The sequence below is a fragment of the Strigops habroptila genome, chromosome 1, assembly GCF_004027225.2.
Source record: "Strigops habroptila isolate Jane chromosome 1, bStrHab1.2.pri, whole genome shotgun sequence".
In the NCBI taxonomy this organism is placed as follows: domain Eukaryota; kingdom Metazoa; phylum Chordata; class Aves; order Psittaciformes; family Psittacidae; genus Strigops; species Strigops habroptila.
Genome location: NC_044277.2, coordinates 37,534,960 through 37,561,341, shown reverse-complemented (window position 1 = coordinate 37,561,341; position 26,382 = coordinate 37,534,960). Strand labels below are relative to the sequence as shown.

The 26,382-nt window shown below is 37.6% G+C and overlaps 1 protein-coding gene across 5 annotated transcripts in view; it reads left to right on the top strand.

Moving 5' to 3' along the window:
* The window catches only part of CHD7 (chromodomain helicase DNA binding protein 7), a 133,491-nt gene that overhangs the window by 91,871 nt on the left and 15,238 nt on the right, over nucleotides 1-26,382 (top strand). For all 5 annotated transcript variants that reach the window (XM_030511341.1, XM_030511342.1, XM_030511340.1 and 2 more), the window contains 17 exons: nucleotides 260-315; nucleotides 1,711-1,825; nucleotides 3,199-3,282; nucleotides 4,250-4,387; nucleotides 4,483-4,604; nucleotides 5,096-5,339; nucleotides 10,673-10,849; nucleotides 12,149-12,292; nucleotides 14,306-14,561; nucleotides 19,156-19,366; nucleotides 19,887-20,082; nucleotides 20,282-20,449; nucleotides 21,096-21,275; nucleotides 21,565-21,675; nucleotides 21,761-21,966; nucleotides 22,922-23,121; nucleotides 23,720-23,879. In XM_030511341.1, coding sequence (XP_030367201.1) covers nucleotides 260-315; nucleotides 1,711-1,825; nucleotides 3,199-3,282; nucleotides 4,250-4,387; nucleotides 4,483-4,604; nucleotides 5,096-5,339; nucleotides 10,673-10,849; nucleotides 12,149-12,292; nucleotides 14,306-14,561; nucleotides 19,156-19,366; nucleotides 19,887-20,082; nucleotides 20,282-20,449; nucleotides 21,096-21,275; nucleotides 21,565-21,675; nucleotides 21,761-21,966; nucleotides 22,922-23,121; nucleotides 23,720-23,879 — 2,768 coding nt within the window. The remainder of the gene's footprint in view (nucleotides 1-259; nucleotides 316-1,710; nucleotides 1,826-3,198; nucleotides 3,283-4,249; nucleotides 4,388-4,482; nucleotides 4,605-5,095; nucleotides 5,340-10,672; nucleotides 10,850-12,148; nucleotides 12,293-14,305; nucleotides 14,562-19,155; nucleotides 19,367-19,886; nucleotides 20,083-20,281; nucleotides 20,450-21,095; nucleotides 21,276-21,564; nucleotides 21,676-21,760; nucleotides 21,967-22,921; nucleotides 23,122-23,719; nucleotides 23,880-26,382) is intronic.

Genomic DNA, 26,382 nt, shown 5'->3' with positions numbered 1-26,382 from the left:
TGTGAATGAAGCTGCATGTGGTTAGGGAGGAGTTCAGATGATTCATGTCTTGGAAGTTGTAGTAAGCAGTGCAGTATGTACTTGGGTAAGCTGCTGGAGGAAACTCCTTGCCCATGGCCTCCCCCCACAAAGGCTTTCCTACACCTCCACTTGTCTCTCTATGTGGGGACCGTATTCTGTATTTCAGTCAGTTTTAATCATTAACTGAATTGAGCTGTTTAGTGGTTTGATTCACGTTTCAACAATTCTTTTCTTATAGATGGAGAATGGAGAGGAGGTAGAAGTAGAGGAGTTCTATGTAAAGTACAAAAACTTGTAAGTAAAGTTACGGGTTTGATTACTGTCTTCTAAGTTCATGTAACTTCCCAATACTTTTTAAAAACTGTGTTTCTTAGTGGTTAAACTGTTATTATCCAACTTTAAACATTAGAAATGTTTAATCCAAAACAGTAGCGAATAAACAGGGAAATCCTTGCGTTGGTGCTGCTGGGTTTGATAGTGTCCTCTTAATTTGTGGTCTCTCCAAAATGAAATCTGTAGGTAAAATTGCTCTGCTATTAAAAACTTGAAGGCTCATTATGCCTGCAGCATATACATATGTATATGTGTGGATCTAACTGCAGCCGTAAAGTATTGTGTCTGCATACTCAAAAATAATCCTTAACATTGTTTCAAAAACAGCAGCATGTCCAAGATAACAAACTAGATGGCTTCCACTATGCCAGCAGATAGCTGCCCCTCTGTAAGAGGGATGTAATAGTGGTGAGAACACCATATTGTTTCACTTCTGGGCTCTGAAACTGCAGTGCAATCAGTATTTAAAATAAGATACTTCACAGCTGGATAAGCTTGTTTTTCTTTTGGAAAAATAACATATCTTGTTTAATTTTAGCAAATTTTCCATCTGAGACACAGATATGTTTAAAGTGAGTTTCTTGCAGCTAGCTGCAGATAGACTTCACTTTAAATATGATGCCACCTTTGTACCTTTTGCACTATATTGATTATTGCATGATGTTTAATAGCTTAATTATGCTTTTTTTTTTTAGTTTTATTACATGGACATGTAATTTTTGTATTAACTCTTCATGTCTTGGGCTTCTTAGCAATATAACTTCTGACAGGCTGTAAATTTATAAAGTGGGACTAGTCATTTTAGCAAACATGCTGTTCCTTTGTGTTTTCTTAAAGATGAATTATCACCATGGAACTACATTTACAAGGGTTTTTCTTTTATATCAGTGTTAAAATTGAACCAAATGCAACTTTTAATTACAACGCTGTTCTCACAAAAAGCCAGGATATAGCATCTTAGTATATAAAATATTTGAGTATTTTCATTAACTTCTAAAAACCCTACTCTTTGCTAGGATATGATGTTAAATAATGACATTGATGAGAAATGTCTTGTATAATAATTGTTTTGAGTATGTCCAATAAAAATCATCTTAGCTTTGTGCCAGACACTAGGTGTTTGGGGTATGTATTTAAATTGTGGGTGGGAGTTGTTTTTATTTATTGACAGCGTTCTCCATCAGTAAGTATACTTACTTCCAGTAAAGATGATTTGTTTATAACCTGTATGATGAAGAAGATAGGGTCCAGTTTTCCAAGCATGGCACTACAATGTGCTGGAAGTATACTAGTGAGATACACAAAGGATGCAATGGAAGCATAGTTTTGAGTAAGATTTTGTGTTTCATCTTCTAGCTCTTACCTTCATTGTCAGTGGGCATCTGTGGAAGAGCTGGACAAAGACAAGAGAATTCAGCAGAAGATAAAGCGGTTTAAGGCGAAACAGGGCCAGAACAAATTCCTTTCAGAAGTATGATTTGTTTATTTCTTTCTTTGTTTTAAGTATTTAAGGAGTATTCTTATGAATTCTTTCTCTGTATAGAAGCAGAAGATTTTTAATGACTGTGTGATGTATCAGTAGCATTTATTCTGGTATAAAGCGTAACCATTCTTGGTCCAAGTCCTGCAGATTTATGAGTCTCAAGTGATATGTCCTGACTGTATACTTTTTACTGTATTTTTTTTTTCCATAAAGTGCGTGGGGTTTTGCTCCATAAGCATGACTCTCGCTGAATCAGTACCAGCTCTCTTTTCTCAGGAGCTGATTATACCAGAAAAATGCATCACATTTTTCTGTGTTATGGACTGCCGCTCGCTAGGGATTCTAAGCTTTTTATCATCAATTTAATTTCACTTAGAGCCGTAAGCAGTAGTGTGGCAGGGGTCCTGTCAATAAAAGACCAGATCCGCTGCTTTGTCTCTGAAAGCTTTCCTTTCAGTAAAATGCTGTCTTTTGAGGAAAAACCCCCAACACAACAGGTTCATGTGCTACAGTATTTGTTTATTTATATTTACTATATAGTTCAAGCTGAACAAAACCTGTTGCAAATTGTAAACTTGCATCTGTTCTAGGTAAAGATGCCTGGAATTCCTTCTTGTTTATGTATTTTTTTTTAAATCTGTTTCCAAGTGGGTACAAGTTGTTGTAAATGCTTGGAATTTGTTCTTGTTTTAGAAAAAGCTATCAAAATGTACATAGTCTTTAGTCCTCTTGCCTGCCTTTTCTATTGAAGAGGATCTTTAAAGTATAAAAAGAAACACAACGCTTTAGTACACAAGAGAATCCCGTAAGTTGTTGCAGGAATAAGAAAGAACATAGCAAGTCGTGATTTTTTTTTTTTTTTTTTTGAGAAACTGCGTATGCGTGCAGTGTGTTTTCTGTGTTTTTGAAATAATAGTCTTTGAATCTATAAAGCAGTTAGACAGTTCCTGTAGTTAAAATAATCCAAAGGCACTTAGTGTACAAGGCTCTAATTTCTTTATTGCAAGCTGTAGTTTTCAAGAATGCTAAATGCATTGCATGCCATAAGCCTTTTCGATTGCTCATTAGTGAATTGTAATTTCACACTTCATTTAAAATATTCTTAAACATTCTCTCACAGTAAAAGGTTTCACACAGTAATTAAGAGGCCCAGTTAACAAAGTCTGAGAAGTCTGATTCCCTCACGGGGAATGATCTTGCTGAATTGTAGCATTTCAATTAACATGTTGAAGTTTGCCAAATATAAATTCTATGTCACCGTGACCCAAAATATTATTGCCTGGTGAAATATATAATAATTTTTCCTCTCAGGAAGGGCTAATAATAGAGATATCTTTCATATTTTTTGCCTCCTTGAACAGATTGATGATGAGCTTTTTAATCCAGATTATGTCGAAGTTGATCGAATCTTGGATTTTTCACGTAGCACAGATGATAACGGAGAGGTAAATAAAACTTACAGTGCATCTGTAGTCGTATGGGCATCATGGTTAGAGTTTTTTGTTTAGAAATGTGAATATATTGAACACTTCAGAAGCCACCAGGGTGTATGTGTGTAGAAAACGGGAACGTGTTTGAGAAAACATTGAGTAATAGAGCAGTTTTCCTAAAATAAAGGGAAAGTGAGAATATAAATAAAGTTAAGAATAAAAATAAAATCAGGTGAGAATTCTGAACTTCTTATGTCACTTATATTTGAAAAATGACAAAACAAGCCACCACACCACTACCACCCAAACCCTCTAATATATACGTCTAAGGTGGTACTTAATACTGTAGAAATATGGTTGTCCATGCAGGTAATACAGCATTTAAGTGAAAATTGTAAGAATCTTAGCTCAATGTCATAATAGATTAGACATTATTTAGACTCGTGTGGCAGAAGAGGTCCTGAATTCACTGTTTCTTACTTTTCAATGACTTGTTCTGCAGAGCAAGATCATTGTGTCTCCCAGCAGATTCCATTTCGGCCATTGTCGAATAGAAGGCTTCCCTGACAGCGTTTCTGTAATGCTCTGTCAGGGAATGGTGGTGGTTGGGTTGCCTGCTGGGAAGTTTCTGATGACACTGATAAGAAAAAACAGTTGACTGTTGAAATATGTGGTAAACACAGAAATGGTAACAGTTGGAAAACAAATATTGGTTCACTTCTAAATTTTAGTCTAACCTTAGGAATTTCAATTGTAGTGTTGTGCTCGTGTTGGTGGTAAGCTGCATTCCCTGCCTTCTGATCTTTCTTAGTTAGGTTGTCAAGGTGTCAGCCTGCTGTTTCCTTGTCCTTTTGGCTGATACAGACATTCAGGTCTGGTAAAGCTGTTTGAATTTTATCTAGCCTGCAGATCTCCTGTCAAAATGGTTACACTTTTATTTTTTCTAAATTGTGATGTAATCTTATTTTTTGTCTTAACAAAGCCTGTAACACATTATCTGGTGAAATGGTGTTCACTTCCTTATGAAGACAGCACTTGGGAGCTCAAGCAAGACATCGACCAAGCTAAGATTGAAGAGTTTGAGAAACTGATGTCTAGGGAGCCAGAAATGGAGCGTGTGGTAAGAATTGGCTCAGTATAGAGATTTTATTTGAAAATAGTAAAGTAATGTGGTCTTTCAGAAACCACTAATGGGATTTGCTGTATTTGAAACAGGAGCGACCTCCTGCCGATGACTGGAAGAAATCGGAGAGTTCCAGGGAGTATAAAAACAATAACAAACTCAGGGAATACCAGTTGGAGGGAGTAAACTGGCTTCTTTTCAATTGGTACAACACGTACGTAGAATACTGCTTACTGCTGAATTCTGCTTTGGAAAAGCTTGGAAACAATTGCCAACTATCCTCTTTTTGAAACAATGACCTTATAAAGTAATCTTCTAAAGCGGTGTTTTAGAATTATTTACAAGTCTCATTTTTTGCTGCAGGAGTGATACAGAAATGAATTTTGGGTGGATAACATAATGTTGTATTAAACATGAATATTTCAGATTCTTCTGGCAAATGCTTTTTTGCATGTGTATGTGTTCATGCACACCCTTGCTGCCCGTTTCTCTCCCATGTGAACGTGCGAGATATAGAAAATGGATATATCCATGCTTATTGCGTCACAAATCATAACATTTAAAATGCAAAAAGATGATGGTGTCTTTTCAGTGTAAACTTGTCATTCTAGAAAATTTCTGGTTTAGTCAGTTTAGCTCTTTACTGATTTTCTATGTATTAGGTTATGAAGGATTCATTCAGACTGGTTTTATTATTGTTTTCAGACGAAACTGCATTTTAGCAGATGAAATGGGGTTGGGAAAGACTATCCAGTCCATTACGTTTCTCTATGAGATATATTTGAAAGGAATCCATGGTCCTTTCTTGGTTATTGCACCGTTGTCCACAATTCCCAACTGGGAAAGGGAGTTCCGCACCTGGACAGAATTGAATGTGGTTGTGTATCATGGGAGTCAAGCAAGCCGGCGGACCATTCAGTTGTATGAAATGTATTTCAAAGATCCACAGGTAAAAGCCCTTCATGATTTTTCTTTTTCTCTTTGTTGTATGTGCTTTACTGTTGTTTATTAATCTAAGCGTTGATGGGGTTTGTTGTACTAATACAGTAGGTTTTAGCTAATAATGAATTAATAAAGGGAGTACTTTTTAATAGTAGCCGAGAGATAGGCTGGAAATGGAAAGGGGACCAAGAGTTGTTGATGCAACTCTTGTTCAGGGTTTCACTGTTTCGTGCAAGGTTTCATTGCTTTGCCTTCCTGAAGAAAACTGGCAGAAAGGATTCTTAATGGAGAAACTACTTTGCCTACCATTCCAGGAAAAGACCATCTTGCAGAAATTAAACTTGTTGATGTTCTTTATCAAATTTTATGTATCAGGTGTATTTTGAATCTGTGTTACTGTGCTCGGGTTGAGTAGGTCTTCCGAGAGAAGGAGAGCAGGTACAGAAAAAATTTGGGGTAGAATCATTTGGAAAACTGTAGCTATAAAGAGCAACGAGTCTCTACACTTACATGCATGGCTTTGCCAAGGGTAATTAAACAGGATTGGGGGAAAATAATGCACATACACTGAACGTTGTTTCAAATCAACATAATCCTCCTCACTTAAATTTGATATATTGTGGAGTGTTATTTCCATCTGAGCTTAAAGAAGTGGTAGTGGTGAATTCATACATTTAGATTTTCTGTAAAGCATTTGATTTTATGCCACTGGATATTTTGATTAATAAACTAGTATGATATAAAATCAATATGGCACACATTAAGTGGATTTAAAACTGGCTAACTGATATTTCTTGATGTAATTGTAAATGAGAAATGATTTGCATTTCCAGCTTAGTTCTTAAGGGATTGGTTCGTGTCCATGAGCTATATAACACTTTTATCAATGACCTGTAAGAAAACATAAAATCATTACTGAGGAAGTTTTCAAATGACACAAAGATGGGGAGAGTGGTAAATAATTAAGACAGTTTGCAGATACAGAATAAGCTGTGTTACTTAATAAATTGGATCCAGGCTAACAATACTCAGAATAGCTAAATACAGGGCTGTCTGTGGACAGGGAGTGGGGGAGAGCTACAAGGAGCAGGGAGAGCTTGGTTCTGGGAAGGCTGTAAGACAAACGCGGATGCCTTTGTGTCATGACGCATGACCAGTTAAACATGAGTTCGTACTGTGACACTGTGGTTAAATGGGCTAGTGTAGTGCAAGTGTGTAGGAGGAAAGAAATCTTTATTAAAGAGTAGGAAAGTTACAGCATTCTTCCCTTTGTCAGTAATGAGGTGGGTAGTCCAGTTCTGCCTAGTACTCACTTCCTGTCCTCGGAGTGTTGAAAAACTGGAGTCTTGGAGCAAAGCTAGGGGGGAGGTTGCTGGACAGAAAACATGTTATTACAGGGAAGGAACTGATTAGAAATTGTTTTGAAGGTGATGACTGCGACACAACTTGACATGCCATTAAGGCAAACAGAAATAGAATCACATACTTAAATATAGTAGAAAAACGCATAGTAATTTATAGTAGTTAGAAGTTACATCTGTTTGGCCTAGAAAATAACCATTTTCCCAGCAATTTATCAAAGAAACTTTGAAATCAAAATCATATATATGTTGTTAAAGAAGATTGATTTGGATATCAGTTGCTACACTGAGGTCTAATGCTTGTTATTCCTTAGGATAATAATCACAGTTAGCTTCTTGCCTAGATGTATAATACACAAATGAACTAGAATTGATTTGTACTTCTGGTTTGAAAATTATTTCTTACTAGAGATGGATATTTGATACCAAATTTAAAAATCTGGGTTTATACAAATACTATCTCTACTGAAGTGTTTCCTGTGTTAAAAGTCATATTCATTTATTATTTAAGTGGTGCTTGTTCTCAGCATGTTCTTTCCCTTAGGATGCAGCAGTTAGGTAGCATGAAACCTGGAGGAATGTAATCAGAAAAATCCCACTTACTGTGCAGATTTAGTGTTATTTTGGCAACATCATTTCACTGGTCTAAAGGCACCTAAAAGGATCTAAGGCAAGAAGCCGCAGAAAGTTTTGTTCCCCCTGTTGCTATAGTCTTAACTTGCCTCTTGCAATGACCGTGGCAGTCATTTGACCCCATAGTGAGTAATGATAAAGCACTCATAGTGCAGAAAAATGAATCATTTTCTGCTAGCTTTGCTCCCTGAACTGCCTTAAGAGGAGAATCAGACAATTGTCATGGTTGGGGATAAAGGAGAAATGGAGTGAACTCATGCTTTTGGTGGCAGCTAGCTTAGATGTGTCATGAAATCACCTTCTGTGTTCCATTCTTTTTAAGACTGTGTCAGCTGCGTAACACATGGTAGAAACTGAACTATGGGGGAAAAAAGTCTCTTCATGTTCTGACAAAAAGAATCCATGTAGTGTTCAGTCTGGCATCCTCTGAAGTACCATCAGCGGGTGTGCGATGCGGGGTGAGCAGGGAGAGAAAGAAGGCAGGCTTTGCCAGGATCATTTCTTGCTGAACACCTCAACCCAGACATCGGCATCTTTGGCTTTTTAGGTCTTAATGTGGAAAAAGGCCTCTCGAGCTGTTTCTCAGAAAGACGATTGAAAATTGAAGAAGTCTGAGTAGCTTTGAAGGGCAGTAAGAAGAGATAGCATGTGTAAGGAGCACCTGCCCCATCTGCAGTAGCGTGGTTTGTCAGAGCCAACGCCGGTAACCAGAGTCAAGTTGTTGTGAAAAGCTAGAGAGTAGTCAATAACAAAATACATTTCTGCAGTGCTGTGGCTTCAACACTAAGCACACCTTACTTCCAGAGAACATTCCTTAGTATCCCTTCCTGCCCTACTGCTTGTGTGAGTCATGTAGGGAAGCCTCTTCTGGGTGTTCTTGAGCCGTATAACTGAAAGGAACTTCTGGGGGCCTTCCTTGGTTGGAATATCAAATAAACCAGTTGCTTTTCTGTAGTGTTCTACCTCTGAGAAAAAGTTCTATTGTAAGAGCAGGAAAACTATATATGTCAAATAAAACTAATGACAGAGCCCTGCAAAACAGCCAACTTGTTTGTGAGGGAAATTTTACTTCGCAGTGTAATGAGGACTGAAAAGAGAAACCACCTGGCTCACATGTGGAAACAGAATACTTCGTCCTTGGTTGATTTCAGCTCAATTCTATCCATGTTCAGGACTTTTTCTGGCTTTCCTGGTTCATTCTTTTTGGGCTCAGTGGGTGTTGGCTTAGAGTATTTTCTTGCCTGTATGGTTTTCTGCCTTGCTGAGAAGCTACTGAGCTGGGAACGTGTCATCAGCATAGGATTACCTCAGATTTCTATAACAAATGGTTAGTGTGCAGCAGTTTAAGGCAGTATTTCACTAGTAGGGACTGTGTCTTTCACCAAAGATTACATCAAATTCCATTTTAAAAAATCACGGTGACTTAGTTTTCCAGATGCCTTCTGACTATAGTTGGTTACTGTGCACTTTTCTTGCGTCTCTTCTCTTGTTCCTCAAAGTGGAGCCTGAGGTTGGTGGGGAAAGACCATAATAATCTTTCACAGTTCCTGTTGGTGCAATGTACATCTTTTTAGAAGTCCACTTCTTTACACACATCCAGTTGATCTTCTCAGTTTGTATCTGCCAAGAGGTAATACCTCAAAACATAACCTAACTTTTATATTCATATGAAATTGTTGTACCTTGTGGCTATCTCTGTTGCTTGAGTTGCTTCCAGAAGAATTTCCCAAACAAAACAGGAAACTGCTACCTATGAGGAAGATTGATTTCCTGAAATGGATGGACTTCTCTGAGTAAATTGATACAAATTCCTGTGTTTCTTGATTTACTACTGTGTTCTTCGGTACAGCATTTGACTGTCTTTCAAATAATGTGAGCTCCTGTGGCAAGACCATTATGCATTTTTTAATCTGAGATTTAGACAGCTCTAAGTATATAATCAAAGGTATATAATCAGTGTATATAATCTTACAATTTTTGCTTCACCTGGATGCACTGCTTTATGCAGTGATCATTTTTGAAGAGCGTTACTTGCCCTTACAGTCGCTAGGTTGCTCATGGAAGTGTTTTCCACTACTTGGAAAGAATCTCCTGGGCTGCATTCTTGTATTTTCAGTTATATCTGGCTCATGAAGAGGTTACAGCATTTGCTGGCTCTTTAGGTTGCCCACTTAGTGTATCTGCTGTTTGTTAGGTAACAATTTTTTCTGCCTAAGAAGATAAATGTTTCTGGACTGCCACGGGAAAGCACTGTTGAACAGGTCGTTACTTCCTCTGAAACACTCTTGATGTGCGTAGTCAGATTTAATGCTGAGTTCAGGGTGTCAGGTTTCCAATCATTTTAGGGAGTCAGTAGCCAGCTCTGATCCCCACAGTTTGGAGAGGATAATATGCAGGTCATTTATAAAAGGATTCAGACTTGCACATGTTTGAAGAAAGAAATGGTCACCTTACTGTAAAATACCTGTTTTCTTTCAAAATGTATTCAGTATACCACCCATGACGCAGTCCTGCTTTGAAAACTTAGAATAGCTTTGAAGTTGTGTGAGGCCCATCCTTAGAAAGAGCATGTTTCTGTGCAGACCCGGTGACACTGGAGATACCAAGTTACGTTTTTCTTTGAACAATGTTGGGAAGAAATATAGCATAATGTCAGAAAGATGTTCGTTCCATGATCTTCAGTAAAGTTTATTCAGGGTAGGGTTTATTTGCAACAGAGTCTTAGTATCAGCCCTGAAAATAAGATCCTTAACTAACAAAATAAATAGTGAATATGCCAGACAGCAAGTAAATTGTCCTATGAACTTTCCTTAATACAAATTTACAAAAATACCAAGGAAACGCATGCGGAGATGTCCACTAGGAAAAAAATTACTGTTTATTTGGAGCCAATTATTCTAACAGTCGTAAATATGAAGCCTTAATGTACTTACGGCTTATTTGGATTGTTGGGGAGGACCATCGCGTACCTTTGGTTTAAAGAAAATTCTCTTGACAGAGGTGGAAAAGCTTACTTGAGTGTTGCAGCAGTACATTAATGCATCAAGATGTTAGTATAATCCACATGAACTACAACTGAAATACTTGTATAACATCTTTGTAATGAATACACAGTGATTTTGTGGGCCTTTTTACCAGATTAAAAACATAGCTAGCATGAAGCCAGCAGTAAACTTAAAACATTTGTATTCCCTCATTGAGTCAGCAATAATGACTTCATTTACTTCGTTCACTGCCTTGCCCTTTGTACTGTTCTGTATTTTTAAAGAATGAATTTTAAAGATGAAACAAATGTACTTCCTTTCCTTGCCAGGGAGTTTACTTAAACTTCTGCTGTTCCTTCCAGGGTCGTGTGATAAAGGGATCCTACAAGTTCCATGCCATTATCACAACATTTGAAATGATCTTGACTGACTGCCCAGAGCTGCGCAATATTCCATGGCGTTGCGTAGTCATCGATGAGGCCCACAGGCTGAAGAACAGGAATTGCAAGCTATTGGAAGGACTCAAGATGATGGACCTGGTCAGTGTGTACATTTCTTACGTTTGCATCTTCTGCGTTTTTATTACTCCTGATTTATGATTTCATCAAAAAGTAAAATAAGAGGTTTTCTTCTCAAGTAAAATCAGCAAGTGCTGATAAGAATGAGGGAAAGCTTCTGAGAAAGTCTTTAAAATACCTGGAAGGATATGATACCTTCCATTTTTGAGTGCTGATGTTTCGTAAGTCTCTTTGTTTTAGACCTAGAATTACGTGCATTCTGTTAATTTGTTTTTCGTTTCTCTCTTTTCCTGCGACTTACTCCATAGTCATTTCACATAGACACTTATTTAAAGATATAGCATGGTCAGGTGGTCAAATACGTGTGTGATCATAAGGATGTTCTTTCAGACTGACTAAGGAAGGGAAAAGTGAGTTGGTTTCTGATGCGTACCTAAATATGCATTACATTAATTGCACAAATTACTTGTATTAAGTGCGCAGAGAAAAATAAGATTATTCTTTTTCCCTGTCTGTTAAATGATACTTTTCTTGGAGTCTTGAGGCTTAATGAATGAAAGTTTATAAAAATGCTGTATACAGTTTGTTTTGCTTATTATGGTTGCTGTTATGGAGAGCTGAGCTTATAGGTGTGGCTGCAGGTGGAGATATGGGACTTTTCATGTCAGTTCTTGTTCTACTACTAAATTCATGTTTGACCTTGGGCTAGTTGCTTAACCTCTCTGGGCTCCTTCTGTAAAGCAATATGCAACTTTTGCTCTTGTCTCTGCCACTCATGCTCTGTTTCATGTCGATGGCAAGTAGGACTCTGCTTCAGGTTTCCTATTAGAAACTGTTTCTAAATAAGTTTCTTATTTAGAAAAATTCTTATTCTTAAATAAATTTAGAAAAAACTTATTCTTAAAATAAGTTTCCTGTTAGAAACTTACACTGGCCCTGAAAAGTTTCATGCACTGAGATCTCTTGGAGGTGTTATAAATTGGTGGATTTGTGCTGGAAGTGATGGGATAAGTTCAGTTGTTGTTTTGCTGTTTGAAGTTCAGTGTATTTGTGAAACGTCTAGGATGCTGTGGATCAGTAAAATCTCTTCTTGTATCAGGAGGACTTTCGAAGGTGCTTAAGTAATGAAGTATTTTTCTGGGCTGAAGGAAGGCTGGAATATTAGTTAGAAATGTCTTTAAAAGCGCTGTAAGTAAGTAGTTGGGGGTGGGGAGAAGAAGCGAAGATACATATAGGGAAAGAAAAGAGAGAATTTTGTGTGTTACTCCATTGAAAATTAATTTAAATGGTTTCGTAGGCAACTCATTCTTAACCTTTCAGGAACATAAAGTGCTGCTTACTGGAACCCCTTTGCAAAATACAGTAGAAGAGCTGTTTAGCTTGCTTCACTTCTTGGAACCAGGTCGCTTCCCATCAGAAACCACATTCATGCAAGAATTTGGTGATCTGAAAACTGAAGAACAGGTAAACCTCTCTTGCACACTTACTTTTGTATTTAAATGTTGTGAATTTATCGGTTTTATTATATCTGAACTTCATTACTTGCTTTTACAGATAATATCTGTTTACTTTTTGGAAGACGATAGTAGTTTTATCCCTGGTTTTTGTTTGTTTTCATTTTGTTAACTGTCCTTCATTAACTCTCTGCTTTTGACCAAAAGTAATTTGCCTTATTACTGTGGGGTTTTTTGTTGTTGTTGTTGTGTTTGGGGTGTTTAGTCCTGTGTCCACAGATCATGCAGAAACAGGGCAGGTTTCCCCTTGTTAAACTGTGGTATGTAAAAATGGGTGTGAGGTGCCTTGTAACGGTTGCTGGATGAAAATACTTCTAGTTCCTCAAAGAGAATTAACTTGTTGGTTGACATTCTCCTTAAGCATCAGTATCAGAGTGAGAGGACTGTCCTCTATAACTTCCATGGTGTTAACAGCTGAGAGTTTTATCAAATGGAGGGAGATGTTTTTGACTCATTCAGAAACAGATTTCTGAAGCTGGCCAATAGAAGGAATGCATAAGTCAATGCAAAATGAAAGACCTCAATTCAGCATGCTTTAGACCTAGGATGTAAAAGCTTCTGATGATCATATATGAAATTTAAATGTCATCTTGTATGTATGAAAGTGATTTATTAACTCAATAGGTAACTTTAACTTTAGGAGTTATCTTGGCATGGCATCTTAACTTAGGCACCTTAATTTGACCCTTTGCACCCTGTGATAATCTAACTTCATGGTTACATGTGTTTTTGTGTACAACTTTATGTTGGTTTTGTCTGAAAAATCAATTTCTGGTATTTCTAAGTTTCGACTGCTTGAATTTGTTAACTTTCTTTGAGAGCAACTCTTTCATAGGGAATAGTCTAAATTACAAAACAGTAATTACAAAATAGCTCCCCCAGCCCCTTACCTCCTGGAAAAATCATAGTGTGTCCTGAGGGAGTCATAGGATATGTTTGCCTAGATTGTGCAGTCAGATGCATGCCAGTCAGAATGGACTCTGACCTGATTGGAAGTGAGCCAGCTCTGATCCAGAAGCCATGTAGTCCTGTTAATATAGTGTTTGAGCTAGAGTTAATATATCCTGACTCTCAACATAGCTTTTGTCTGGCCAGCTGAAAATGTCAGCAGAGCAGAACTGGACATTTGTGAAGCCATACATGGAAATATTACTAAAATAATGCCGTCAGCCATGAGCAGAATTTGAGCCTGGATTGCTTGAGCCAGCAAGTTTGGAAGAGCTGCCTCCTCTGCTGACACACCATTACTTGTTTTGGAGTTTGATTTATCTTTCAAGTGATGGGAGAGATTATGTGTTAATGACTTGGATTTTCTCCTCCGTTCCTTGCAATCCCATTCCATGTATTTGAGGAAACGAACATTTCTTCATCCGTCCCCCCATTTAGGATGTGTCTTAAAGAATATGCTGCAAAACCTGGAGACACTAAAAATGGTCAATGTGTTATAAAATTCACAGAAAGAAAATGTTTTCATTTTGAGACCAGACACCAGTAGTTACTACTTCAGTGGATGTCAAAATGAGGGAAATAAGAAAATCATCAGAAGCAGATACATAAAGGAAAAATAGTATTAAACGTTGTGTCTAGTGGTTAGCAGTTTAATTGTAAACGTTGATCTTACAGACAGATTTGCTTATATAGCAGTGCTTACTTCGGGTTAGGTCTACATGACTGGTGTGCAGTACTGTTCTTGTCTAGAAGGATAGTTACAGGTGAGGTCTGTTTAATAACAGTCACTAAACAGAAGGGTTGTACTCTGGAAGTAGACTTTAGAAGTGTATATGTCACTGAGTTAACAAGGAGCACGCAGTCTGTAGGTCATTGAGGAAACATTTTTTTTACATATGCACTCTACTTGGGATCTGAGGTAGGAAACAAGGATTTTGAATTGAGGAAATTGAAAAATAAGTATTTGAAGCCTTGCAGTTTTAATTCAGCTATTTATTAAACATGTATTTCCTAGGTGCAAAAACTCCAAGCTATTTTGAAGCCGATGATGCTGAGACGTCTCAAGGAGGATGTAGAAAAGAACCTGGCCCCCAAAGAGGAAACCATCATTGAAGTTGAGCTGACAAATATTCAGAAGAAATACTACCGTGCTATTCTTGAAAAGAATTTCACATTTCTTTCCAAGGGTGGAGGTCAGGCAAATGTACCTAATCTTTTAAACACTATGATGGAACTAAGGAAATGCTGCAATCATCCGTACCTTATTAATGGTAGGCCTCCTGTTTTTCTCCTCATTTGAAAAATGGTTGTAAGGAAGTTCAATAAGTTGGAAATTCTCTTCTAGTGTGGCTTTTTATTCATTTATTTTAAGTAGAAAAGTGAGTTAATGTTTTAGGTTCTCTTAAGTATGGCTGTATCTGCCAGCCAGCACAGCATTGCTTTTGAGGACATCTGTGCTGCTTTTTCCCAAGGTTTCTTAGCCCTGGCAGAGTTTGTGTTGCTATGATCAAGTTTTCCTTTCTGTTAGTTCTGACTAACAAGACTTCAGTTACCACGCAGGTTGTTGGATGCTGGCATAAATCTGGCAATTTTTTCTCCAGTTACAGTTTGCTGCTACTTATTTTCTTGCCATAGAGCATTACGACATAGTACCTTAAAGCTCCTGAATAAAAGTTGTGGGCTAAGAAATGATGACCAGGCCTGCTTTTATGGCCACATGTTGTCAGTTTATTTCCTAATCTAACTAGTCAGGAAAAGATTTATATGAATGTCATCTTAGACATTAATGACAAATACTGTTTTTCAGAGCGATGGTATTGATTTTAGATCAGGATTATCTGAGGCAAGTACCATAGAATCATAGAATTGGAAGGAACCCATAAGCATTGTAGAGTCCGACTCCCTGCTCCTCACAGGACTGCCTAGAACTAAATTGTATGATTAAGAGCATCATCCAGATGCTCCTTGAACTCTTGACAGTCCTTGTGCCGTGATGACTTACCTGGGGACCCCGTTTCCTTGACTGACCATGTGACGAACCAGCTAGCTATAGCTGTCTGAAGTATGCTAAACTCGTGTGTGTTGGTCAAATTAAATCTGCCCTTTGAGGATGTAACACAAGCCTCCATACAGGGTTGCATTCTACTAGTTTCTTGTTTCCCAACTTAATGCTGGTTATAAGCTTCATGATGAAAGGCTGTTTTGTTGAACAGCCATATGTGATTTCATTTTTTTTATTGTATGACTTCCATATTGCAGTGCTTACGGGTTTTTCCTTGACATTTTTTGTTTAAATGGGGGAAAAATGCTTAAACTGATTCACGAAATGACATCTAATTATACTTCATGCGCAAGTAATTATTCCAAAGACGTGATATAGGGTTACTCCAAAGTACTTCAGCTCAGCCATGCTGGTGGGCTACTTGGTTTCTAAACTTGGATGAGCTACAGTTCAATAGCTTTGTGGTTCTGGTGTAGGGGTTTTTTGTTTGTCGGTTCTTTCTTTCAAGTTTACCCATTACATAAATGAGTTTACCAGAAAAATAGTTTAGGAAGTTCTGCTTATAAGCTTCTGAACTTGATGCTTTTTATGTTTCTTGGTTTTCAACTGGTTTTAACCTTGCCATTATTTTTCCTTATTTCATATTTGCTAAAAGAAACAAACTGAATATTTTGCTGCTACTTTGTTTTGTCAAAAAGAGGTCATGAGCAGTGCTTGCAATGTTGCCTACAGCAGAGATTTGTGGGGTTTTTTCCGTACAAGTCTTGGGTCATTTAGTGTCTGTTAGAGACTGCTGAAGCCCAGGTAGCTATGTACAAAATTTTAAGTATCTTACCATTTTTTGTATCTTAACCCTAATAAAGGGAGGTGGGCTTGTCTTTTGAATGCTTTTGCCTTTACAACATTTCTGTGACTTTTGAACATTTGGACTTGCTTGGTGTCGTGCAGCAACATGACACCAAGGATCAAGTCTTCAGATTTGAGGGAAAAGTAAATCCTGATTATTACTAGTGTGGAAATGGAATTACACAAATACATCCTTTGTAGTTCTAGGACAGAAAACACTCTTCCATACTGTAGTTGTAAGAGTCTGAAGTTTTCTCTTGTTGATCGATTAACATCTATGTACTTAGTGATGGCACAAGTTTATTGTAGTTCCGCCAAGAGGTCTTGCAGTGCTGGTGGTACATGATGTTGCATAGTGCTCTCCTGGTGAAGGATTTGTTGCAGTAGCAAGTTCTTGAGACTTAACTGCTTTTACCAGGCTGCCTCTGAATCCTTCTCATTTTCTTCCGAATTTACTGGTTTTGTGAGCAAGCAGTACTGCATCGTGTGTTCGAATATCCAAGTAGAACAGTGTATGTTTGGTTTTGCATAATAGTTGCAAACAAGTCTTCTAGATAGTCTTCATTTAAGACCCATTGTATGATGGAAGTAGTATGGTAGGAGTTGAATGTGGAGTGGTTTTATTCATTTATTTCTGGATTTGTAGATGTGTTCTGTGGAGAGGAGAATGGTGGTCAGCTGAGACTGTCTTTGAGTAGACTTCTAGGAGTTACTACATTTTGTGTATTCTCCAACCAACTTGGGCAAAGCATTATCTGTCAGTTTTCTTAGGGCGGGACTCCTTGTTTTATCCACAGCAACCATTCTCAACTATTTATACATCATTCCTCTTTCTTTGTCTCGAAGAGCCAGCAATGAGAAGTGCCTCTGTACATATATATCACACAGTGTTGAACACTGGAAAGGGTTCTCACTCTATTCCTGATGCCCTCCTGAGCCCTCTTAGCCTCTCCAAATTAGGATTGGAAGTAGGGGCTTCCCTGATGGACCAAAACCACATTCAAATACCTTCCTTTCATCCCCTACTAAAAATAAACTTGGATAGGAACTCATGTTACAGACCTACAGGTACTACATGAAGTAATTTTTGGGTAACAGGCTGCTCAGTGTGCATAGCTTAATTGCAATTGAAATAGAACTGAAAAAGACAGAGTGGTCTTTTATAGGGGTTAGCTAAGATAAGGTTCTTGAAAGAGCAGATTTTTGGAGGCCATTGTCTGTTATGGAAGTAGGTCTTGCCAAGACCGGACTCTTGATACTGAAATTTCACTATTCATGAGACCTGTTTCTGGGTTTGTTGTGATGTGCTTGGCTTAGGTGGTTTGCTTTTGCAGATGCTGTGTTTGCATATTGGTTTACTTTGTAGTAGTGAAACTTAAATTTGGATATCACAATTGAGGAAGAAATAAATGATGTAACCAAGAAAAATCGCTGAAGTTACTGTATATGAACTACTTGACAGCCTACTATATCCTGAAATTAGCTAAGCTCAGTACAGAATCTGAGATGTACTACCCAAAATTCTGCCGATTTTACGAGGTGGGAAGTGATACGATTGAAGGGCACTTGAAGGAGTGTCTGATTGTACTGTTGTCACGTGGGTTTATTTTTCTTACATGCAAACCATTTAATGCTTGGAGTAGGGAATCCAGCTAAGGAAAATGAAAGGATGTAAAAACTACCTTCAAGGGTAGTCACATCTTTAGTCACTTACGTTCTGTGAAAGCTAGTAATACAAGTGTATTGAGTAATAGGAAGCAGTCAGCCAGCCTGCTTAGGGTGGTATCTAGTTAAGGCACCACATTAGGTTAGGCACTGAACCAGCAACCATACAGGGAGGGTGCCTTTGCGTGTTTGTTTACAGGCATCTACTTGGAACTGGGATATGAGAGAGATGCTCAGCAGAAGTCTGGCAGTAGCTGTTGTTCCCTCCTCCCCCAACCCTCCCACCTTTCCTTGTGTTATTCAAAAGCAGTATTGATGCTGAATGTACAAACCAGAAATACCTGATAAACTGCATTTTGTCAAAAAACAAACCACACGCGCACACACACAAAATCCCAACAACAACAAAAACCAGAGGGACTGAAAAGATAGCTCAAAAAAGGGGTTTATTTGCATGTGAAATAAGCTTAGAATGAAGATTCCTAACCTTTTACATAGCCAAGAATAGTGATCTGATAATTATTGGAATAGTCCAGAGATTGTAGAAGTGACAAAAAAAAAAAAGGAATAAAAGCACAGAAGAGGTTGAAGAGAACTTGAATGTCTCTGTAGTCTTCACATAGTGAGCAGTACAAGGAAATATTTGCTGCTGTACAAATCGTTCATAGGCAAAGAGAATGGCAAGAATGAACTTACATACTCTTTCCAGAATTAGTTAAATATTGGATAGCTTCATCAAACTGAACAACAGAAAAATACATAGAGAAAAGAAAGCAAAATAGAAGGTAAAAATAATAATGTCACAGCTGCTTATCCTTTCCCCCACCCCCTAAAGTTAGGTTTTTTTGTTGTTTGGATTTTTGATTCTGTAATGAATAGTGGAAGGAGCAGGTCCAGGACATGCACATGTTGAAGCGTGGTTGTGATTCTGGAGCACAGACATCAAATGTGGTTTATATTCCTTGTATTTTCTTGTGGAAACAAGATATTTTTTCTTTCATGTTACATTTTCAAAAAGAACAGAAAATCCATTTGACCAGTGGGAATATGGTTTACTTTCTAATCTTCTTTCTTATTATTTTTTCATTAAATTATGTGTGTCAAATAGTTGTATGAATATATTCAGGCAAGGGTTTACTCCTGTTTAAAAGAATGAATGCTCAAAGTTGCTTTGTATTTATGCTGTATTTGTGTGTGTGTTTACTTTAAATTTAAGCTTAATATTTTTTCTAAATGTTTATTCACATAATGCTTACAACATTCCTGCAGTTTCTATAGGACATTGAAGGCAGGCGCGTTGTTGATAATGAAGCCCTTTGCAGTGTTCATGTATTGCTGTCCAATCTTTGCAGGTGCTGAAGAGAAAATTTTGGAAGAGTTTAAAGAAACACACAATGCCGACTCTCCAGATTTTCAGCTCCAGGCAATGATCCAGGCTGCTGGCAAGCTAGTACTGATTGACAAGCTGCTGCCAAAACTGAAGGCTGGTGGCCACAGGGTGCTTATCTTTTCCCAGATGGTGCGCTGCTTGGACATACTGGAAGACTACCTCATTCAAAGACGGTGAGAGCAACAAAATAATACAATTCTGAATAAACTGTGCTTTCCTCAGTGGCCACTGTATTTAACCTGTGAGTAATCTATATTGAAAAGGGATGAAATTCAGACACATTACAGTATTTTCTGTAGTGATCTGACTACAGGGAAAAGCATACCTGTAAATTGCAAGTACTGAGATTTTTCTTTTGGGTGAATGCAAAATGACCTCACATGGAAAGCTTTAAACCTCTTGGTTTACTACTCAGTGAAATGTTTTGGTGGCTCTAGAGATTTTTAGCTTAAGCCTGAATGTTTATTTCATTCCTTGGAGTGAAAGTCTGTTCTTTACCAAAAGAAGCAGAGCAGGAGACTTAGTAGTGTGTCTTCCACTGATGAAATTCGTGGATGCAGGAACAGTCTCTCAGTTTGTTTTATTCTTTTGACCCTATAGTAGCATTTTTCCTTTTTTTTTTTAATTGCATATTCTGTCAAAGAAACAGTGCCACTGCAGTAGTGTTCTCCATATAATGCATCTTTATTTCAGGTACCCATATGAACGAATTGATGGCCGAGTAAGAGGCAACTTGCGTCAGGCAGCTATCGACAGATTTTCAAGACCTGATTCTGATAGGTTTGTTTTCCTGCTGTGTACAAGGGCAGGAGGTTTGGGCATTAATCTTACTGCTGCTGATACCTGCATCATTTTTGATTCAGACTGGAACCCCCAAAATGACCTCCAGGTAATACTACAAGATATCATTTTGTTAAAAATTTTTCTTTGCCTTTTTGCTGTGAAATTTTCTTCACCTACAAGAGAAATTATCTGTTGTCCCTCTCTTGAAAGCATAAAGATTTTTATTTATATTGAAAGCAGTGACTTTTAAAGTAAGTTCTGTGTATTGATTTGTCACCTGTAACTATCTGTCTTTGTTTCACCAGGCTCAAGCACGATGTCACAGAATAGGACAAAGCAAATCGGTGAAAATTTACAGGTTGATAACAAGGAACTCTTACGAAAGGGAAATGTTTGACAAAGCTAGCTTGAAGCTTGGCCTTGATAAGGCTGTGCTACAATCTATGAGCGGAAGAGAAAATGCTACAAATGGGGTGAGAATTAATATACTAACGTGCTCAATCAACAAATACTACAAAAGCACTACACTTTCCTTGGCTTGTTTGTGTATAGCTGGAGAATGGTGGTTTTCAGATGGAGTATACCATGTATTTTTAAGCAGGGTTAATTAAGGGCAGGGCCACCTGAACTGGCTCAGCCTATCTAATGGCTCCCTTATTGCTCAAAGGGCACAGGTGGAGTCATCTTCCCTCAATCCACATCCATTTTCATTATTCCACCCTTTACATTATGTTAATTCCAGCACTTTTTGGAGTTCTTTTAGTCAGCTCTTTATGGTACAGACTTTTGCTTCGGACTTCTTTTGCTTTAGCTCTTCATTGGTTTAGTAAGTTAAATCTGCGACCAGGAGGAATTTAGCAGTCATCAGAGATAACGTAAAGGGATTCAATGACAATGTATTATTAAATAGTTTAAACCACTCGTATAACTTCACCCTAAGAATTTAGTTGTTTGTATTCTGCTTTTAAAGATGACTTCAGCATGAATGTTTAATTGACCGATACCACATTATCTTAGAGTTTCACTTCTTAAAATGCTAAATAGGAATACAGTCAGTCTGATTATGCTGTCATATGTACAAAAAAAAACAACCCAACCCCCCTCTCTTACATGTTACAGGTGCAACAGCTTTCTAAGAAAGAAATAGAAGATCTTCTTCGAAAGGGGGCATACGGTGCTCTGATGGATGAGGAAGATGAAGGGTCTAAGTTCTGTGAAGAGGATATTGATCAGATTCTCTTAAGGCGAACACACACAATTACTATTGAGTCTGAAGGAAAAGGCTCAACATTTGCAAAGGTGTGCATTGACATTCAGAGGAAAATTAATAAAATGTGACCAGGATAGATGGAAGTAGTATTAAATTACCTTCTGTGTCGATTTAGTTTTTCAATGTACTCATCTCAGATATTTTTCTCACAAGTGGTGGGATATCTGTATTTCCAGTTCTGATAGTTTCAAGGCTTACCTTTTTTCTTTTTTGAAATTACAACTTTGTAACTCTTAAGTATTGTATTTACTGGTGAAAATAGATACTTTTTGTAACATGCAGTTAAGAAACCAACGCATATGTTTTCACATTTACTAGGCTAGTTTTGTTGCATCTGGGAACAGGACAGACATTTCCTTGGATGATCCTAATTTTTGGCAGAAGTGGGCAAAGAAAGCTGAGCTGGATATTGATGCTTTAAATGGAAGGGTAAGAGCTTTATGATAGTTCCTAGTACAATTAAATTGAAGATTTTTCCTCTTCCTAAAGTTCTATATTTTCACTTTAATTTTAGAATAACCTAGTTATTGATACACCAAGAGTAAGAAAGCAAACCAGACTCTACAGTGCAGTCAAAGAGGATGAACTGATGGAGTTTTCAGACCTGGAAAGTGATTCTGAAGAAAAACCTAGCACAAAGCCCCGTAGGCCTCAGGATAAATCACAGGGTTATGCAAGAAGTGAATGTTTCAGGGTGGAGAAGAACTTGTTGGTTTATGGGTAAGGATATCACATACAAGTTAAATATACTGATTGTGGCTACAGAACTGCAAATATGGAAATGATGTATAGTAAATAACTCATCCTTCTCTGGGACACATTCACATAATCTCTTACTGTGTAAGCTTTACCTCATTACGCTGTATACATGCCAGTGAGATTTTAAGTTGCTATATATATATGTTGTGTATATATGTGTTTTTTAGCTTAAAGTATCTCACAGATGGCTATGAGCTCACCGGTAAGATACGTAGTTTTGTGGTGCCAGAATATTTGTTAATGGTTTCTCATAGTGTAAAGAATTCCTGAGTTATCAAGGTTTAATCTCTCTTTTCGAAGTGTTGTAGAGAATAGCAAAACGTATTTGTAGAGAACAATGTGGTTGTGAAATCAACAGTCAGTCTAAAGGTTTTCAACATAGATTGTGGTATTTTGGTGCCACTTAAATTCAGCTATTTGATACTTTATATTTTTCCCCATTGGATTTAGCGATTTGAGTTTTACCTCTTTGCAAGCAAGTAGCTATATTTGACTGCTAGCATGGTGTGCTTCAGAATGTCTTTATTTTAGAAAGTCATGTGCAACAATTGTTAATAATGGATTTCAGGATTAAAATAAGAATGATTCCCCAAATCCCGTGATTGTAGGTATTGGTTGAATTTCCTATTTATAGCTTACTGGGACCATTAGAGCTAAACATATGTACTTTATTATTTTGAGTGTAATTCAATTGCAGCTTTACGAGCAGTGAACTTATTGCCTGTTCTGTAAAATAAACATTCCTCACTCTTTGGTGCTGGAGGTTGGTTTCCCTGACGAAACCTGCAAATGCAAAATACATCAGTGCTAACGCAGGAGGTCACAACTTACTTGGTACCAGGAGTTAAATTGGAAGTCAGCAATTAAAACACCAGTCAGTGCCCTGGCTGTTGTATTGAACATATTTTTCTTATAGTTGGGGTCGGTGGACTGACATCCTCTCACATGGGCGCTATAAACGTCAGCTAACAGAACAAGATGTGGAAACCATCTGCCGGACTATCCTGGTGTATTGTCTTAATCATTACAAAGGGGATGAAAATATCAAAAGTTTCATCTGGGATCTGATCACTCCAACTGCAGATGGGCAAACTCGAGCTTTGGTTAATCATTCCGGTATGTCAACTCAATCAAATAATGATGCCAGTAAATAGGAAGGAATTGCTTCAGTTGTGCTATGTATTTAGTTTAAACTATAGCCATTCTGACATGTCGTAGGATCTTGTCAGGTTTTATGAGTAAGGTGGGCTTTGACTTGGTCTGTACTTAAAGGGGAAGTCTCCCTCGGACACTTTGTAGAATGCACTGTTCTTTTCCATAAATCAGTTTTGAACAGGTATTCCAGTATGATATTTAAGTGGCATCTACCGCTGGAGTTAATCCCTTTCAAATTGCCATAAATCAGAAAGCTTGTTTCCTTATGGCCATTCAGATTCATGAGAGTTTTTACAAGAAATATTTATATAACACCATTTTCTGGCTGGTGCTTTGAATTTTGAAATTTTCACACCTAAATTTGCATGAAAGTTTTGGTTGATTTTTGTTATTTGCAATTTTCTGTACTGAATTATGTTGCTGTTCAGTTTTTGGGGGTTGTGTTGCCCACAGAGGAATAAATATAGCAGTGATAGCTTTAAATGTATCTTTGTAATGCAGTTTGGGGTGAGAGCTTTTTCTGTTCAGATTGTATAAGAAGTATTGGGGTTTTATGCAGGTCTGTCTGCACCAGTGCCCAGGGGGAGGAAAGGCAAAAAAGTAAAAGCCCAGAGTTCACAGCCAATGCTGCAAGATGCTGATTGGCTCACAACCTGTAATCCGGATGTGTTATTTCAAGAAGACAGCTATAGGAAACATCTCAAACATCACTGTAATAAGTAAGTATTAATAAATATTTCATTTAGAGGGGTTTGTTTTACTACGTGCTTTTGAAACGCCCGCAGTTCTTTTGGATATTTTCAATAGAACACAGGGCCATTTAATAGGATGAAAAAGCCATTATTACTTTTTAATTTGGGGATAATCATCTTAACAGATATCTGGATACTTCTGTAAGCTCTTTATGGCTGATCAGCACAGTTCTGAAGAAAATGCTTTTCTACTTAGTAAATAAGGATGGAATCAGATGAGGTTATTCTTTTTACCATATAAAGGAAAGACTGCACTAAGTCTATTTCTCTTGACAATTGGTTATCTTTAAACAAAAGCTTCTTATTTCTTACCCTTCTTGTGAGGTCCTCTCAGGCTGATGTCCTTTAAAGTTCTGTTCCTTAGATATTAAAGTCAAATATCCAGTTCTTAGTTTCCAGAGTTTCATGTAATAGAATATTTCTTCTTTTCTCCTTTTCTGCTTTGTTTGGGATAAAATGTATCACTGAGTTCTCTTACCTGAATCAGTGCCCTGATTTGATTTTTGAAATTCTAAACATATTGTTAAACTTGAAAGCCACTGGGGATAAAGATCATTGGATGTTACACTGTTTTATTGTTGCAGAATGTCTCTTAAGAGCATCTCGTACGTTCCTTTGGCTTTTGTTTTGTAATATCTTAGTTATTTTTGCGTCAGCTTCCTTTGACAGCGTCCTGGTTCTCCATCTCAGTTTTGCTTAATGTGTTTTCCATTATAGTCACTGAACCTGACCTTTGTCCCAAAAATACCTTGTTTGGGGGTTTGGGAGAGGCTGTTTGCTTTGGGAGTTTTGAGGGGTTTGTTTTATCTTCAAATTTATACTCTTCATTACATATATATACCATGCAGATGTAATGCAGTGTTATTGAAAGGTCGTCATTACTTTCGTGTTTTTAATATATATATTGTGCCTTACTAATACTGTTTATTGGAAAGAAATTATCGATTTTAAAAGTACCTGTGGCCTGTCAATAGGGGGTGTGATGTGAAGGAGGAATGGCATTTAAGGGGTTTATTAGCTCATTTCCAGATGCTAAGCAAGCTTAATTCTCAGCTGATGAAAACAGGTACTTATAGAATTATATTAGCAAGTGCACTTCCAAATAAACTGCTTTCTGTTTTTTTCTGAACTGTTACTTAGATCAGTTATTACATTTCACTTGCTCTTAAAGTAATTAAATTCTTCCCTGTAACATTATTTTAATCTCCCAGCTAACATGTCTTCATTACTTGTTCTATCAGTTTGCAGATCAGGCTTAAATTCATTTTTAAAATATTGGTTCTGTAATAATACAGTAGAATAATCACCAGGATCAGGAAGACTCCTAAATGTGTAAGAATGCTTTCAGTTGCAGTCTTTTTCCTTCACTTCCCAGATCCACCAGGACTAAGTGAATTGTAGAAGCAACATGTTTAGCCCAGGTAGAAGCAAACAGAGGTGAAAGCCAATTAATAATCTTAATTTCCTTCAAAAGGCAACAGTAGCAATTGGCTTTAAAAGAATTGGTGTCCTGTCCTTGTGCAACATGTATGATGTTTTAATGCATAGGACTCCTGAAAGGTGCAAAGAGCCTCTGGTTTTTGATTGATGGTTTTTTTCCTGCTCCTCTTCTTTGGCTTGATGTAACAGCTGTTATTGCTTAATACTAAAATGATAGAGACCCTCAACAGCTTATTTACATAGCCACAGAGGGAGCAGGGACACCTTACTGGTCCCAGTTATCACACATACAAAAAGAAGCATGTCTGACATGTTTTGAATTGCAGACATGACCTTCATTCAAATCCCTGCTCTTCTGAGGTTTGCTTGGATAATACGTGTAAAACCGGCTATTGCTCTGGTTGCATCTGATCTCTAATGAGGAGCTCTCAAAACTGGTGGTGGTCTAAATTTTTCATGTAAGTGAGTGATCAGATTACTGCTTCTCTGGTCACCCTTGCTGTTCCAGGAGCAGCAGCAATTCAACAGTTGCCGTGATGGATTTGGGTACAGTGAGAGGGCAGGCTGAGTAATCTCCATTTTAGCTGGTACTGATTCTACTTCATGAACTAGGCAGCAGGGGGTGCCCTGAATTGGGCAAACATAGGAGAGCAGGATTATTTTCAGGTAGATACTTTTTCTACAGAGATGACCTCTTTTCTAGTCACCTTGAAAAGCCAGTCTGCCATTGTCTCTCCTGCCAGCTTCAAGTGTGACCACAACACCTGACAGCGCTTCCAAAAATGGCTGTAGTATTGCAGAAATGGGGAAGAAACAAACATGGGCAGTGAAGATTTTTCACTTCCTCATAGCAGTTAGGTTGTGCACAGGTAAAATTAAATAGCAGTTTGAACTATAAAGAGTAAAAATAGTTAATATCTCCCAAGGGAAATGGGGGATTATTTTTACCCCCCATTCTTGGAAGCAAAAAGTTGTATAATCTGAAAAACCTGACATTCCATATTGAGGGTTTATTGTAAGGTAGTAAAAC